Source organism: Aethalodelphis obliquidens, unplaced genomic scaffold, assembly GCF_003676395.1.
Source record: "Aethalodelphis obliquidens isolate GAN/ISIS:26980383/991018 unplaced genomic scaffold, ASM367639v1 scaffold34, whole genome shotgun sequence".
NCBI classification, from domain to species: Eukaryota; Metazoa; Chordata; class Mammalia; order Artiodactyla; family Delphinidae; genus Aethalodelphis; species Aethalodelphis obliquidens.
The window spans coordinates 5,572,562-5,588,792 of NW_020837978.1; the positions used below are offsets into that span (position 1 = coordinate 5,572,562).

General features: G+C 53.6%; 1 protein-coding gene across 1 annotated transcript in view; it reads left to right on the forward strand.

Moving 5' to 3' along the window:
- BMP6 (bone morphogenetic protein 6) overlaps positions 1-15,552 on the forward strand; it is a 146,320-nt gene extending 130,768 nt beyond the window's left edge. Inside the window, exons 3-7 of the mRNA XM_027128321.1 lie at positions 4,524-4,672; positions 5,157-5,354; positions 12,904-12,980; positions 13,796-13,906; positions 13,998-15,552. Of these exons, the coding sequence (XP_026984122.1) occupies positions 4,524-4,672; positions 5,157-5,354; positions 12,904-12,980; positions 13,796-13,906; positions 13,998-14,147 (685 nt within the window). The 3' untranslated portion in view covers positions 14,148-15,552. The remainder of the gene's footprint in view (positions 1-4,523; positions 4,673-5,156; positions 5,355-12,903; positions 12,981-13,795; positions 13,907-13,997) is intronic.
- The last annotated feature ends 679 nt before the right edge of the window (positions 15,553-16,231 follow it).

Genomic DNA, 16,231 nt, shown 5'->3' on the forward strand with positions numbered 1-16,231 from the left:
TCAGCGGCCATGGCTCACGGGCCCAGCCGCTCCGCGGCATGTGGGATCCTCCTGGACCAGGGCACGAACCCGTGTCCCCTGCATCGGCAGGCAGACTCCCAACCACTGCGCCACCAGGGAAGCCCCCTCTATCTTTTTAGTTGGTAAAAGTTTAGACGTAATCCTCTATATACGATACATTAATAAGAAAAAAGTAAAAATCCTTGCCTTACTGTCTAATTTTCATTGATTTTTGACTTTCATTCTATTTGAAAATTGTGCTTCTCGCCTAAAGAAGACCTCGATGCCCCTGGAGTGGGGTTTAGAAGGGAACCCCTGCTGTTTGCGTAGCAAAGTCAGAAGCGCCTTTTTTGAGGCGACACTTTGACAGGGTGCGTAGACTGAGAAGGTCATGTGTCATTGAAGAAAAGTAAACAGATGTGGGTCACACCAGACCCATTTTAGTGACTTGCCATAAATAGTGTCTCTTAAATACCTGAGTTACTGGAAGCATTGAGCCAGTGAAGTCCCTCCTCAAAGCTGTCATTCTTTTTGAAAGTTCCTCACCCTTTCTGAGTGTGTGTCAGTGGTGTCTGCAGTCTAGACAGAGGGCTTTGTGCCTGGGAAAAGGAGGAGGGTGAGACCGGGAGCCACTGGAGTCCCAGCAACAGGCGTTAGGCATCTCAACCTTTACTTCCTGCGCGACCTTTCACCCCTCCGACACTGACCCTGACATGAGAAGTCACTCGTGATTTCTCATCCTGTGCCAGCCCTGAGCATCTGAATGTGTTTTCTGTACCCAGCCGCCATTGGCATTGATGTGCAGTGGATTTTAAACTCTGACTTTATTATTCCAAGCCCTCGTTTGGGTAATTACTACCTCTGCCCTGTACTTTAGAAAAACAATTTTTATTGAACTAGAGTTGACTTACTATATTTTGTTAGTTTCAGGTATACGGCAAAGTGATTCAGTTGTGTGTGTGTACACACGCACACACACAAATATACTTTTTTCAAATTCCTTTCCATGATAGGTTATTACAAGATGGTGAATATAGTTCCCTGTGCTATACAGTAGGTCCTTGTTGTTTATCTTTTTTTTTTTTTTTTTCATGGGGTTTTACCCGGTCACTGTTCTGGCCTCTCCCGTTGCGGAGCACAGGCTCCGGACGCGCAGGCTCAGCGGCCATGGCTCACGGGCCCAGCCGCTCTGCGGCATGTGGGATCCTCCCGGACCGGGGCACGAACCTGTGTCCCCTGCATCGGCAGGCAGACTCTCAACCACTGCGCCACCAGGGAAGCCCTGTTTATCGGTTTTATATACAGTTGTATGTATCTGTCAATCCCCAATTCCCAATTTACCCCTCCCCCCCTTTCCCCTTTAGTAACCATGATTGTTCTCTATATCTGTGAGTCTCTTATTTGTAAGTAAGTTCATTTGTATGATTTTTTAGGATTCAGCAAATAAGTGATCTCATGTGATATTTGCCCGCCTGTACTTTGCTTGACTCTGCTTTTGAAGCCTGAGCTCCGGTTTCAGGCTGTAGTTACCCCACTTAACACCTGTGTGGCCTTCACACCCTTACCCTCTCCAGGCTGCACGCCCTCAGCTCTAGAAGAGACATGTAATAGGACCTGCCTTCCCCGGGCTTCCCTTGGAGCGGCGGGAGCTCTTCTCGAGGCCTCGCTTGGTGAAAACACACGGGAAATATTTGCTGTTCCTCCAGCCACTGAGCCCAGCTATTTCAAGCCCATGTTCTCCGTCACTTCCCTTCTAAGGGACCTGAGCATCCTAGGTTTAAGTGGCTGAATTTGATTCGCCCTCAGTGCCCTGAGCCCCGGAGCTCTTCCTGTCTCCAGGCTCAGCTGTGACCCTGTGTCTGTGGATCCACGGGTCTCCTAAGCTGCGAGGACCGGCACTGTCCTCGCTGGACAGTCAGCGAGGTGTGGCCCAGAAGCACCACCAATTCCTGGGGACCCCAGTGGGACTCCGGAGCAGAGTCAGGGTAGAAACTCGGGCTCCCGTGTCCACCAAACCCCACGCACCGTGTGGACTTCATTTCTTCCCCATCATGGTTATGCGTGCTTCCCCTCCCTCTGTAAGTCACGCCCTTCTCCTCTTTTCCTTTTTCTCTTCTTCTGTCTCCCTTTTGTGGATGACGGCCTCTGTCCCATCGCCCCACTTTCTCTGCTAACAGACTCCCCCGTTCCTTCATCATTAATTCTTTTTAACTATAAAAGCTCATTCTAGCTCTTTCTACCAGCTATGCCACGCCCACATCTTGGGCTGTATTTCTCTGCATCCTTGTTACAAGTCCTGAAAACATGTGCATGGAAGCTCTTAGTGACCAGTGGCCCTCGGCTCTAACCCCACACGGACCCTCTTCAGCTCAGGGGCAGCCTCACACCCTGACATTCTCACCGCGTCTTCATTCTAGAAGCCGCCCCTCTGACAAGAACATGTCTTGTGCATCCTTTGGGACTAGGGTGACTTTTCCCACATTGCCGTTCATAGTGTCTGTGTTATTTCTGGATGAAGGTCTTCTCCAACCTTTCAGAACAGCACTGATGTCTTTTTACATCTTCACTTCAAAGCTTTGGACCCGCCACCCCCTCTTGCTGCTTTCCACGAACACCCCCCGTCTGCCTGCCCACAGCCACCTCAGTGATGGGGGAGGTAATTTCTCAGCAGGGTGTGTGACACATTGGGGGAGGGGGGGTGCTTTATAGATGGCAGGCGGTGATGTGACCCCTGCAGACTCTGTCCACCAGCTGAATAAACGATGCATAGGCACACCTACTGCTTGGAACTTGGAAAAGATGACAATAGCCTTGCCTTCTAACTCTGAGCCATGTAAACAGGAAAAATTGTTTCCCCTCTGAGAAGTCTAACATTTTTAACTCAGACGTTTCACTGGCCTCCCAAACGTTTGATGGACTAGAGATACATTGTATTCATTTGTCACAGGTTGTCTTTCATAATAATCTCAAAAGGCAGGAAGTCATTGTGGAAAACTCTGAATCCACTTACTTTCTTTTCACCAGATTGTTCTTTCAATTACTGGTCATGTGTCCATAAACTCACACCTGAGTCTCAGTTTCCCCAGCTGTAAAATGGGGGTAATGATATTCTACCTAGTTTTCAGGATGGTTGAAGCAAAGTAGATGCAAGCGCTTTATGACCGATTTAAATGTACACTGTGAGGACCTCTCTGGTGGCGCAGTGGTTAGGAATCCGCCTGCCAGTGCAGGGGACACGGGTTCGAGCCCTGGTCCGGGAAGATCCCACATGCTGCAGAGCAACTAAGCCCGTGAGCCACAACTACTGAGCCCATGTGCCACAACTACTGAAGTCCATACGCCTAGAGCCCGTGCTGTGCAACAAGAGAAGCCACTGCAATGAGAAGCCCGCACACCTTAACGAAGAGTAGCCCCCGCTCGCCACAACCAGAGAAAGCCCACGCATAGCAACGAAGATCCAATGCAGCCAAAACTAAATACATAAATAAATTTATAAAATAAATAAATGTACACTGTTAGTATTGTGATGGTCATCTTAAATTTAGTATTGAATTCTAGTAATTGTTCTGTAAGGTCTTGCAGCAAAATATTTCCAGCACCAGGGGATTTGAGTCTTTCCATGGCTAAAACCTCCCCCTTCCCTGTCATGGGAATTCCAGGCCATTTCGTGCCGGTGTCTCTGGGACGTCAACTCAGACTGTGTCCTCGCGACACACCAAGGTGACCGTCCTACACGCTGCCTTGTCATGGCATGTGGGTCCCTCACCCCGTCTTCCCACACTAGAGTTATATCAGCTGGAAACCGTTAAAAAAAAAAAAAAAAAAAGTAAAAGTAGTCCGTGTGGAGCCCAGTGGAAGGAAGGGGCTCGGTGAGTTTGCCTCAAAGGGCCCCAGCATGGCTCACAGCGGGGCTGGGACAGACTTGAAACTCACCGTCCACATGGGGAAGGACGCGGCTCTCACCGTAGGCCATGCGAAGGCCTTAATTAACAGAAAAGACTTGATGATTACTCAGAAATAGGATGTGAATCCTGGCTTCTCCTTTCACAGGAACTAACGTGAGGATTGTCGGGTTCTGAGCTTTTAAAAAAATCAACAAAGTACAGCTTAGTAAATGCTCATCTTTATTGATCCTGATTTAATATTTTCTTACCCCTCTTCCTCACTGCCCCCTCCACTGCCTCTCTGTTTAGAGTTCATTAGCTGCAAAGCATGCAACAATAGGACTGTTTATTTATTTTGAATTTACCTTAATTCTAAAAAAGATGTGGCCTGAGCAGCTGTCGTGAGGCTTTTGATGACACCGAGGGGCGCCCCTATGTCAGCAGGCAGCTGCTGTCCGTGCGGCACCCCAGCAGGTTGTGTTGCGGGTGTGTCCTGTGTGATGTCACACCAGCCGGGGCCACGGCTGGTCGCCGTCCCTGACCCGACGGTGGCATCTGTCGTCTGACACCGGGCAGGACGGAGTGGGGATGAGCTGGGGGCCCTGCGCCCTTCATCCTGCCACCTTTTCCCTCTTTCAGAGACTCTGACCTGTTTCTGCTGGACACCCGCGCCGTGTGGGCCTCGGAAGAAGGCTGGCTGGAATTTGACATCACAGCCACCAGCAACCTGTGGGTCCTGACCCCGCAGCACAACATGGGGCTGCAGCTGAGTGTGGTCACGCGCGACGGTGAGTTGGCCAAGCTCGGGCCGAGGGTCGTCGCCTTGGTCTCCTTCGCGGCAGGCGTGGCAGAGCCGTGGTTTCCGGGTGGGCCCCGGGCTCCAGGATGGCTTGGCTTCCTGTCCCCTCAGAGCCACTGTGGACCAGCAATGCCTGCACCCCCAAGCCTCCTGGCAAGGACTTGGAGACGGTGAGATGGTCCTGGGTCCGAGAGGACCCGCGGAGGGCAGCGCCCAGGCGGAGGCCAGGGCGTGTCGAGAGAGAGAGGAAGGCGGGAGCGGGTCCGAGGGCCGACACCGCGTGGGTCAGTGGGCGGCCTTCCCGCACCTGCGCGTCCCCGCTGCGGCCCGCGGGCCCGGCACCTGGGGCCTGTGGAGCTGCCTCGCCGGTGGGAGGCACGTGATCGGGAAGAAGGATGCACAGGCCGGGGTAAGAACAGCACAACTGGGGGGCTGGGGGTCCCACCACCCTCCTGCTTTGATTTGCCTTCCAGGGCTCGACATCAGCCCCCGAGCCGCCGGCCTGGTGGGCAGGGACGGCCCCTACGACAAGCAGCCCTTCATGGTGGCCTTCTTCAAGGCCAGCGAGGTCCACGTGCGCAGCACCCGCTCGGCCGCCGGCCGGCGGCGACAACAGAGCCGCAACCGCTCCGCCCCGGCCCAGGATGTGTCGCGGGCCTCCAGCGCCTCAGGTGGGTTGGGCGACCCCGTCTTTGCAGGACCCTGTGGGCTCTGGGGCGTCCGTGAGGACACAGGACCCGCCAAGGCTTTCAGACGCTGCGCGGCTTCCGCAGGTGCCTGGGCAGCCCCCGATAATCTAGACGGGTCCCTAGGCCGTCAGAGGGGAACACTTGTTACCCCGAGGTTGTCTCAGGCTGCAGACAGCCTCAGAGTCTGTTTTGCCAGAAAAGCGTCCTTTTGTTTGGTCAGGTCTCTCCACCTCTTTTCATGCCCGTGCCGAGCCTTAGAGCGCCTAGCTTTTCTCCTAGTTGCGTTACGCCGGGGAAACCGTGACTTGCAAACGTGGTACATCCGTGTAAGGCGGGTTGGCGTTCGTCGGTGCTCTTGGCTGGAAGTGGTATGGCCAGTCAGCTCCAACAGCCCTCTCTGATGGATTTCGCTGGTGCATTTGATTGGCAAGTTCAGGGTTCTACCTTTAGACGTGTTTAGATCCGCGGGCTCAGATGATATTAGGAATCTCTGTTTTCCTAGCTTCCTCTGTTGGTGGCATTCTCAGAAAGCCTGTCTTGATGTGGTGGTCAGGAAGGCAACCTCAGCTTCAGAAAGAGAGCATCTCTTTCGTGGTAGCTTCAGACAGCCAGGTTGGGCCCAGGTGCTCACCCCCTGGAGGGTAGGGGATGGAGTCAGCCCCCTCCTGCCCTGAACAGGCAGGGTCAAAGGGCAGGAGAGAGGAAACAGCTCCCACTGCCCGAGTGTCAATTCAGAGGTCTTTCCGAAATGCTTCCTCCCACGCCTGCCTTTTGGGGAAGAGGCACGGAAGCCCACTCATCAGAACACGGTGTGGGGGGGGGGCGGGTAGCAGGCGTTCCCTCCTGACACCCAGCTCACAGAGCTAGTCAGTATTGAATTCAAACCAAGGTGCATCTTACTCTAGAGTTGGTGCTTTCGAGTTCTGGGTTTCCTTTTCCTTTAAATAGCCCAGAAATCAAGCACGAAGTTGAAGATTTGCTGTAGGATTTGTAGTTGGAGATCTTGCTTCCCTCATTACTACTCTGTGACTTCAGACAAACTAATCCACTTCGGCGTCAGTTTACCCAGCTGTTAAGTGGGGATGCTTGATCCTCGGTGGCTTTGCTGGAATTAAATGAGAAGCATGGCTCTGGCTCAAAGATGAGTTGCCTCCAAGCATGGGAAGGTCTCAGGGTGTATGTTAGGCTCCTCTGAAGGCATGTAAAATACTTCTGGAAGATGCGTTACTTCTTCCAGGTGACTGTTTCACAGTGTCATCTTCCATGGCCGGCAAGAGTTCTTGGAACTTTCCGAAGCGCCCCGTTTTCCTTTGGGAAACAGTGTCTTCATTTTGGGTTCTGACTCAGCGTTTCTGTTACCACTAACCTGGATGTGGAACTTGTACCACCCGGTGTGATGTGACATTGTGCTGCTTCTCCTGGTGTTTCTTGGAGGCTTCGCCCAGCATGGGTGTTCCTGTGTTTACCGCTAGAAACAGTCAGGGTTGGGGCTTAAAGAAGAAGAAGAAATGATTGCTTGCCTTTATTCGCTTGGCAGGAAGCCTGCTGAACAGTAATCATCGCAGTGCTGTCCTCGGGGCGCGGCGGTGCAGCCGGCCCGTGGCATCTGATGAACTGCGGTCAGTTTGGTACCAGGACCTCAGGCCTGAAGGCGGCTCTTGAGGTGTCGATTGCTTTTTGTTTTTTTTTTTTTGCGGTACGCGGGCCTCCCACTGCTGCGGCCTCTCCTGTTGCGGAGCACAGGCTCCGGACGCGCAGGCTCGGCGGCCATGGCTCACGGGCCCAGCCGCTCCGCGGCATGTGGGATCTTCCCGGGCCGGGGCACGAACCCGCGTCCCCTGCATCGGCAGGCGGACTCCCAACCACTGCGCCACCAGGGAAGCCCTCGATTGCTTTTTAAAATGAAAATCTCACTTGATTTACTCCACATCCCCTCCCCCACCAGTACACACATAAATGTCTTTTTTAATCGAGAAAACACGTCGTCTCTGATTTGGGTTTTCGTGGCATCACTGAATTATTCTCTTCCAAATCCCTTCCGGCATTTTGTTTTCAGTTTGATGAGTTTAAATTAAATACGAATAGTAAAGGTGGTCTAATTTGTAAGAAGAGGCAAGTACCTCTGCTTTTTCTTGGTCTTCCCACCCCCCAGCCCCGTACTTTCAAACATGCTTTGTTCCTTTCAGCAGCACTGAGGCTAAGAGTTCGTAACAAATGGGCCTGGCCTCACCTGCTTAAAGGCCCAGACCCCCAAGAAAGTGTTACTACGGAGGGTCCTCCTTCCCTCCCACTATCTTCAAAGACTCTCGCAAGCTGGTCCAAGAAGTGGCCCAGGTTAGGCTCACTGAAGTGCTTTATCGGTTTGGCCCTTTCCTCCTTCCTTATTCTCGCCATTAATGGGAATGGAGGTACGGAGGGGATTGCTCTTGGAGAAGGTGTTTCCAGAAAGATGGCCTGCTCTCCAGGGGAATGGACCATCGGTTTGCGCTTTCTTTCCGGGCTACGGTGGGGCCAGATGTTGCTGGGTCTTCGTGAACCAGGTAGATGCTGCCCAGACAAAAAGCTGTGGTCTCGGGTGTGACTCCAGGCGGGACTTGCCCCTTGTAAATCTTTCGGGAGGTTGAAGGAAGAGATGGCTTGGCCTCTGCTGCCCCCCGTCTTCCACAGTGTGCTGCTCCCAGGGAATTCATACTTCTCCACTGAAACAAACGCCAGCAGCCGCCCACCAGAGACCGTCCTGCCTCTGGGTAAAGAAGTTAGCATCATCCGTCCAGTTGCCTGTCATCAGGGTGAAACATGGCAGGGAAACACGTGGCTGTTTTTGGAACTGAGCTGCCGATGCCGGAGACAGCGGGACCCGTCCCCAACGAGGGAGAGGCCAGGAGCCCGCCCGCCTCTTCCCCTGCCCACCAAAATCTGCTCTCACACCTGTCCTTGGCCTTCAAGCTGGACTTCCCAAACACATGCACCAAGCAGTGGGTTTGGACCGAAGTCTCCCTGGATGGGTTTGACCTGCCCTGGCCTCTCTGTCGCTGTATGCTCTGAGTGGATGCTGGATGTTGGCCGTGTCGCTCTTCTCCAGTGGGCTTGGATATCGTCTGGACCATATTGTTCATCGTTTGACACGTGTTTTACTAGTCCTGGTCCGAGCCGTGCTGTGCAGCCCACTGGGGATTCTAGTGTCTCTGGCCATTCTTTTCGGCCTCCAGGCTACCAGCCAGCCCACTGCTCCTGTGGCACCCCATCCACAGCTCCCCGAGCTCTCATTGGGTGGTCTCGTTCTACCTGCTGCCATTCATCCTCTTTCATAGTATCTTTCTCTCAGATTTTGTCTCCTGGGGGACTGACACCACCTGACCGACCCATTACAAGGGTTGTGAACAAATGGCCTTGAGGGTGGTTCCATGTGGTGATTCTAGATTCTGTTCTAGCTCGTTTTCCAAGATCCTCCATCTTTGGGGTGTGGGGTAGTGAATGTGATTTCAGTTCAGCTGGTGAGTCTGAGGTTTTCTGGCGTGTCCACCAGCTGGCTGCCAACACCGTGACTGAGAATTGCTCTTTGTTTTGGCAGATGAATAGTTTTGAAACATTTTCTGCCACTTTGAACAATTCATGTCAAATTGGATTCACTGACCTTTGGGCCTCGTTCACCCTTGACGTTCATGTTGCCATCCCTCAGCCCTGCCGACTGTCTCTGAACCAGCAGCTTCTCAAGACCCTCTCTCTTCTTTGGAATGAGCTCTTCATCGATTCAAATGCTACCTGTGAGCATCTCTTAAATTCTCCTCTGTCTCTTTCCAACCCACCCAAACATGTATCCTTTTCTTCAAATTTTATTTATTTATTTATTTGTTATTTTTGGCTGCGTTGGGTCTCTGTTGCTGCCCACAGGCCTTCTCTAGTTGCGGCGAGCAGGGGCTACTCTTTGTTACGGTGCGCGGGCTTCTCATGGCCGTGGCTTCTCTTGTTGCGTAGCACGGGCTCTAGGCGAGCGGGCTCAGTAGTTGTGGCTCGCGGGCTGTAGTGCGCAGGCTTGGTAGTTGTGGCGCACGGGCTTAGTTGCTCCGTGGCATGTGGGATCTTCCCGGACCAGGGCTTGAACCCATATCCCCTGCATCTTAACCTCTGTGCCACCAGGTAAGTCCCCAAACATGTATCCTTAAGGGTCCTGGGAGAAAAGGTGGCTCTGGTACATGTAAATACACTGTTGACCTTCTCGTTGCTGGTTCATATCTTCTATCCCTTGAACTTTCCAGTTGGGACCATTCAGTATGCTTCCAGCATAGGAAAGGTAACCAGAACTCATCACTTGCAAAGCAGTGATGTGGGTACTTTATTATGACTATGACATGCTTTGCTGTAGATTTCAGGGAATTTCAGTGCATAGACTAGGGGGTCTCATTCTCCCAGAGCAATGTTTGCTTGGCCTTTTAGTTCCTGGTGGGTGTCCCCTCTAGCTCAGCACTTGCTTCCACGGGTTGACACGCCAGAGATGACAGGGCTCGTCCACCATGGACACCCAACGCTTGGGAAGAACGGACACGGGTCAGGGCTGTGACTTAGCCGTGTATAGTTCTTCAAAGGCGTTGCGAATTTTAATGTGTCATTTTGATCTTAAATTCAAACTTTAGGGCCTGGAGCTTGGCTCCCAGATGTCTCGGTCAAGAGGTGGAGGCTTGTCCAGGGCTTTCTAAATGAAATCAGAACTTAGTTCTCCACAGCTGTGGAGGACAGTCAGGGCATGAGTGATTGGAAAGTTAGAGTTGTTCCAAATTCCATATTTCTAATACTTGACTCTCGTCTGCCATTACGCCCCTTTAGGATAAAAGTTATCAAGGAGTGAAGCCAACTAGAACCTGACCTTCTACTCCATCCCTAGGTTCACCCCTAATGAATGTGCTAACGGGCCGGTAATGCTGAATAATAAAGAGGTGTGAACAGGTGCTGCAAGATGCCCGAATAATTCACCAACCACTGCCAACTCCCCAGAGGGCACTGGGGGCCAGGGTCCCTCTAGGAAGGGACAGGGGTGCGTGAAGCAGGGAGTCTCAGGGCTCAGTCTTTAAGGAGAGCCTCTGTTTTCAAGATACTTAGCTCCATATTCTTTTATAATCAAGACCAAGGCTGAGATCAAAGCCCCGCTCAGATTAGATGGAGCTGTATAAGACCTTGAAATCCTGCAGCCACAAAAGAACAGGACTTCACTGTTGCCTTTCATGCTAACCGTCCGGTTGTAAACAAAATCGAGCCTCTGAAAAGCAAGCTGTCCCCCCACTCCCGCCCCCCGCCCAGCACTTTACGAGATTATTGACACCAGAAATCAAAATCCCAGTGTGGTCCCGGGGCCCCACAGTGTCAGTGGCACAGGAGCTGGGCTTCTTCCAGCAGGTTCTCAAGGCCCCGTTGATTCTGTGGGGTAGGTGGGAGCCGGAGATTCCTTTGGGATAAGCTGGGCGGATCAGGCCGGAGGCAGGGGAGGAGCGGCCAGCCCAGTGCAGACAGGGGTACCATTTTAACAGCTGCCCTTTGCCCTTGCCCTTGTCATTCTAGGAGGGAAGGGAAATGAGAGCAGCGAATTGTTCCCTCTAAAAAACAAGCTTCCTCTGGGAAGACTCTGCAGCCTGAGCTCAGAAGAGCCGGGCTGTGCGGACAGCGTGCTCTGTGCTCCTGCTGTCCTGGTGTTTTCCTGGCCGAGCCTGGGGCCTGCAGCTGGTGTGGCCTGGGGCAGGGGAGGCGGTCAGCCCCCGGCGGCTGTCTGCAGAAGCCTTCACGCTCCTCCCCTGCCCCCTGGTTTCTTAGGCCGCCCTGACTCTGTCTCTTTCCTGCTTCTTCCCCTCTCCAGTCTCCCCTTTGTTCCTCTCTCCTCCTCTCTTGGGGCTGGAAAGGACAGCAGGCCGGCTGCCTGGACCCCTGGGGCTTGGGCCGAGCTGGGGCCGCAGGGATTCAGGTGCAGCTGCCTCCCTGGTGGCTGCCCGGCCCCGCCTGTGGCGTGATGGGGCCCCTGCCCTTCTCATCCCGGCCCCGCTCTCCTGAGAATCTCTTCTGCCCAAGGGAAGCGAGGGCCAGACTGCGGAGATGGCGGGGGGTCGGCCAGGCCCTTCCCCACGCCCCCTCGGTTCCGTCCGGCAGAAGCAGCACCTGTCCCTGCCTGCGTCCCGATGCCCACTGGGGGTCCTACAGCCCAGTTCCGTCCTGATCCTGACAGCCTGGGGGGAGCACAGATACCACCAGGTCAACAGCTTGGCCCCCTGCGGATGCCACCTGTGGCTCTGTCCCGCTCGGTGAGATTCAGGGGTTCCCGTAACGCCCCCTCCCGGGTCTGCTGATTCACTGGAGCAACTCACAGGACGCAGGAAAGTGCCCCACTTGGGACTCCAGCTGGATTAGAAAGGACGCAGAGGAGGGGCAGCCCTCTCCCCAGAGGACCCGGCGGGCCGCTCTCCCCGCACACGGACATGCTCACCCAACAACCCCAGGCTCCCCCGAGCCCCGTGTCCAGAGTTGTCACGTGGGCTTCACGACTTGAACTCCGCCTCCAGTCCTCCCCCCTTCCCTGGAGGTCAGGCTGGCCCACGTCCCAACCTCTGATCACGTGGTGGTCTTTCTGGTGAGCAGCCCATCCTGAGCTCTCCGGGGCCCCACTAGGAGCTGGATTATCACACAGGAAATTCCACGGTTTGGGTAGCTCTTCACATGTCCTTAACTTCATTCCACCAGAACTGCTCTCTCTTCCTCTCTCTCTCCCTCTTTAACTGTCCCTTCTCTGAACTCCCGGTGGGGTTTCTCTCCAGCCCCTGCGCATGGCGTTCAGATTCTGTTTTGTACTGGCGTGAGCTCTGCACGTCTCACGGCACCCCGTCCGTTCCCTGAGTCGCTGGAGGCCAGAAGCCTTGCCTGACGGATCCTCGTGTTTCCCGTGGCACCTCACAGGGAGCGCGTCACACAGAAGCCGCTCCGTCTGGCCTAGATGAGTCAGGGCACCCTTGTCCTCCTGCCAGCGGTCGGTTAATGAAGCCAGGCTAGCAGGTCCTGACACACAGAGCAGGTGCGCGCACTTCAGCCCCGCCCCGTCCCCACTCCCGGCCTCCCGGGCAGGCCCGGCTCCAGGGCGCCCCCTTCAGGAGGCTCTCCCGGCCCCTGCGCAGCTTCAGGACAGCCCCGGTTTTAGAAAGCGAGCGGAACCTGCCTGGTGTGTCTTGCCTGTGAATACGATGTCCTCCAAGTCAGGGCCCCGGGGTGTTTGGGGCATCTTAGTCCAACAGGGGATCACGACAAACGTCTGTTGCTTGAAAGGAGTCCATTCAGGTCAGTAATGACGTGCTGTGTGCCAGTGTGCCCGGCAGTGACCCCAGAGTGGACGAGACGGAGTAAGTCAAACACCCGAGCAGCTGGGAGGAGGCTGCAGAACTGTGGGCGCCCCAGCTGCGTCTAGCGGGGGCCTTGTGCACGGCTGGCCCGTGGTTAACTGTCCGGGTAAGTTTGTAAGCGAAGAGTGAATCAGTTAACTGTTGCATCTTCTGATCTCCAACAGATTACAACAGCAGTGAACTGAAAACAGCCTGCAGGAAGCACGAGCTCTACGTGAGCTTCCAGGACCTGGGCTGGCAGGTGAGTGCTCTGGACAGCAAGGGGGACGAGGCCCTCTCTCGGCAGCCTCTTCTCATCTTAGAGGCAGCAGCCATCCTCAGAGACCTTGAACTTGAGGGCTGAGAAGGTTCCTCCTGTGAAGGTCTTAGGGGCCCTTCCAGATGCCCAGGTCTTGGAGTGGGGTGGCAAAGGGCCCGCCCACCCGGGCAGGAAGCCCCCCGGCTCCTTTCCAGGTGCGCAGGCGCCCTGTCCCTCCACATCAGCAGCCCATTTCCCAGTGCTCTTCTCTCATTCTCTCAGGGTCCACAGGGCCTGTATTGCTTTGGGCATTTAAACAGGAGTTCACTGTGCTTTGAGAAGGGGCTGGAAGAGCATCTAACAGTTAACTTCTCCAAGGGCCACATGCCAGTTCGCCCAGACTAGAAGCGCACCAATGCTCTGCCTCCCTCCCGAAGGCCACTGCTAGTTAATAAGAGAAGACGCAAATTCTAGGCTTCCAGTGATGGAAGATCGTTCCCATGTGCGGTGGCATTGCGGTGACGGAGTACCCGGGCTCCTGGAGAGGCTCCTTTGGTCCAAGTTCATGGAGCCAGCCACCTGCAGGCCTCCAGGCCTAGGCGGGCCAGGAGCAGGTCAGGGCCTTGTGGGCCTGTGGAAGGAGCGAGGGCTCCAGAGTCTGACTGACCGGGTTCACAGCCTCGCTTTGCCCCTCGAGTGTGACCTCGACCTGCTGTGTCTGTCTCCTTAGCTGCCCCATGTGAGTGATAGCTTCTCGCAGGGTTCCTGAGGGCACAGGTGATACGAGGTGTGTGTGTACATCACTCTCTCTGTTGCAGGACTGGATCATTGCACCCAAGGGTTACGCTGCCAACTACTGTGATGGAGAATGCTCCTTCCCTCTCAACGCGCACATGAACGCCACCAACCATGCCATCGTGCAGACCCTGGTGAGCGCTGGCATCTCCACGTGACTGGGGAGTAGGCCCAGGCCAGGTATTGTTCCTAACAACACCTCCCCTCCTTCTGTGTTTGAAACAGGTTCACCTTATGAATCCCGAGTATGTCCCCAAACCGTGCTGTGCGCCAACGAAACTGAATGCCATCTCTGTGCTTTACTTTGATGACAACTCCAACGTCATCCTGAAAAAATACAGGAACATGGTCGTCAGAGCTTGTGGGTGCCACTGACTCAGGACGAGCTGCTGGGGACACATGCACTGCCTTGGACTCCTGCATCACGTCTGCCTTAAAAGGCACCCGGAAGCACCGAGAAAGCGGGATAAGACGCCGACACCATCTCGTGCTGCCTGCTGCCTTTCCGCCCTAACAGACATCTTAAAGGACCTCGTCTGTAACCTGCTCACGTAGTAAATGTCGTGAGTGGTTGTCGGTCTCTAGGAAGCTGAGTTTGAGTGTCTGTAGCATGAAGTCCGGTGACTGAAGAAACCTAACTTTGAAGGTTCCCCTCTGCCCCCCAAAACCAACCAAATTATTTTGCTTTGGATCAAGCTCTTTGTGGTTTTAGTAAGTAAATAGGGAAGATAATCTTAAAGTAAAATTCTTCTTGGCTCAGATATCAGCGGGCTCAGTAGCTGCTCACAGGTAGATTTTGCAGATCACGGGAATGGGGGAAGAACGTCTCTGTTGAGCTCTCATCCCAGGGAGGTCGGTTTCTCACGTGGGATCAACGGCCCGGGAGGGAGCCGGGCAGCCCGCAAGTGCCTTTTGTCTCAGTCGTGCTGTTACATGTTTGTGCGGGCGTTTTGTCCATATGAAAATATCCTTATTTCAGTTCAACCATATTTCATTTCCCCCTTTTTTCTTTCCCCCCCCCCCCCCCCCCCCCCACCAGCATTTGCTGTTTTCTTTGCTAGGACCAAAAACACAGACTAAAGTGATCCCACTTTGAGGCGAGGCTCCGGGGATGAGAAGTCTTTTTAAAGCCATCATTTTAACCGAGCTACACGCCCGCACCTCTTCCCCTGAGGGACGGCTCTTTGAAAAAGCACGTTTACGTCAGGAATGTCAGCCCTCATCTGTGTCGGTAAAACGGTTCCTTGCCTCTTACTGGACAGCGTCCCGCATCTCGGGGTTAGACCAGCACAGGCGATGAGCTGAGGAAGGGCACCCAGCCTTAGGAAGAGATGAGGATGGGTATGTGGTTTAGGAACCGAAATCACGGTTTTCTCCTGTAGAAAGTAAGACTCAGATTAAATCTGAGAGTATTTTTTAAATGTCTTTTTCACAATCATGTACTCGGAAACCAATTTCATACTAAACTGATTAAATAATACATTTATGATCTATAACTGCACTTACAGCTTTTTTGTAAATATAAACTATAATTTATTGTCTATTTTATATCTGTTTTGCTGTAACATTTAAGGAAAGACCAGACTTTTTTTTTTAAAGAGTTTATTTAGAAAGTATCATAGTGTAAACAAATTGTACCACTTTGATTTCCTTTTTAAAGCAAGACTCACGATGCAAAGATGAATCCACTCATGAGGATTGTGCTTCTCTAGAAAGTTGGGGTCTTTTTTAAAGAACATCTGTGAACCATACATGATTAATAAAGATTTTCTTTAAGGCAGAGGCTGGCCGGGATCCTGTTGTCGTCTGCCGTGCACAGCGGACGGGGTCTTGTTTCTAAGGTCCTGACCACCAGGTACTTTGTGCCAAGTGGCCGCATCTCCTGAGCGTGGGCGGTGGGGTGACGAGTGTTATCACGAGGAGCACCTGATGGCGAAGAACCTACAGGCACATGCCTTGAGGGAGCCTCGTCCCACAGCTGCGGACTTCCAAGGGTGAGGGTAGACGTGCTCCTTATCAACCAGGACGGCGTGGGTTATGCGGACGCCGGTAAGGTGGCCTACTTCGGCCCTGCCTCTCTCCTCCTTTGATCTTGAGGTCAAGTTAATTCCACTCTTCTTACAGTAGAAGACTGACCTCCTCGAAGGCAGACGAAGTACAGGACGCGGCCTCTAGAAGGACTGCTGAGTCCGAAGCTGCTTCGGTTAGGGCTCCATTCTGGGGCTGCAGGGCTTCCTCGGTCCCTGATACGCAGACCTGGGAAGGCTCCTGCCCCAGATGGCCAAGCCAAGCAGAATCTTCCTAGGAGTTAATAGTCGGGACAAGCCTTGTGGAACTTTCCACGCGAGACATCGAATCTTCAAGTTCACGTGGACTCTGGCTTCATGTTAACTAATGAACTCTCTCACCCAGGAGGGACAGAAGTATCCCTTGAACAGTAATAAGCGATTGGTCAAGTG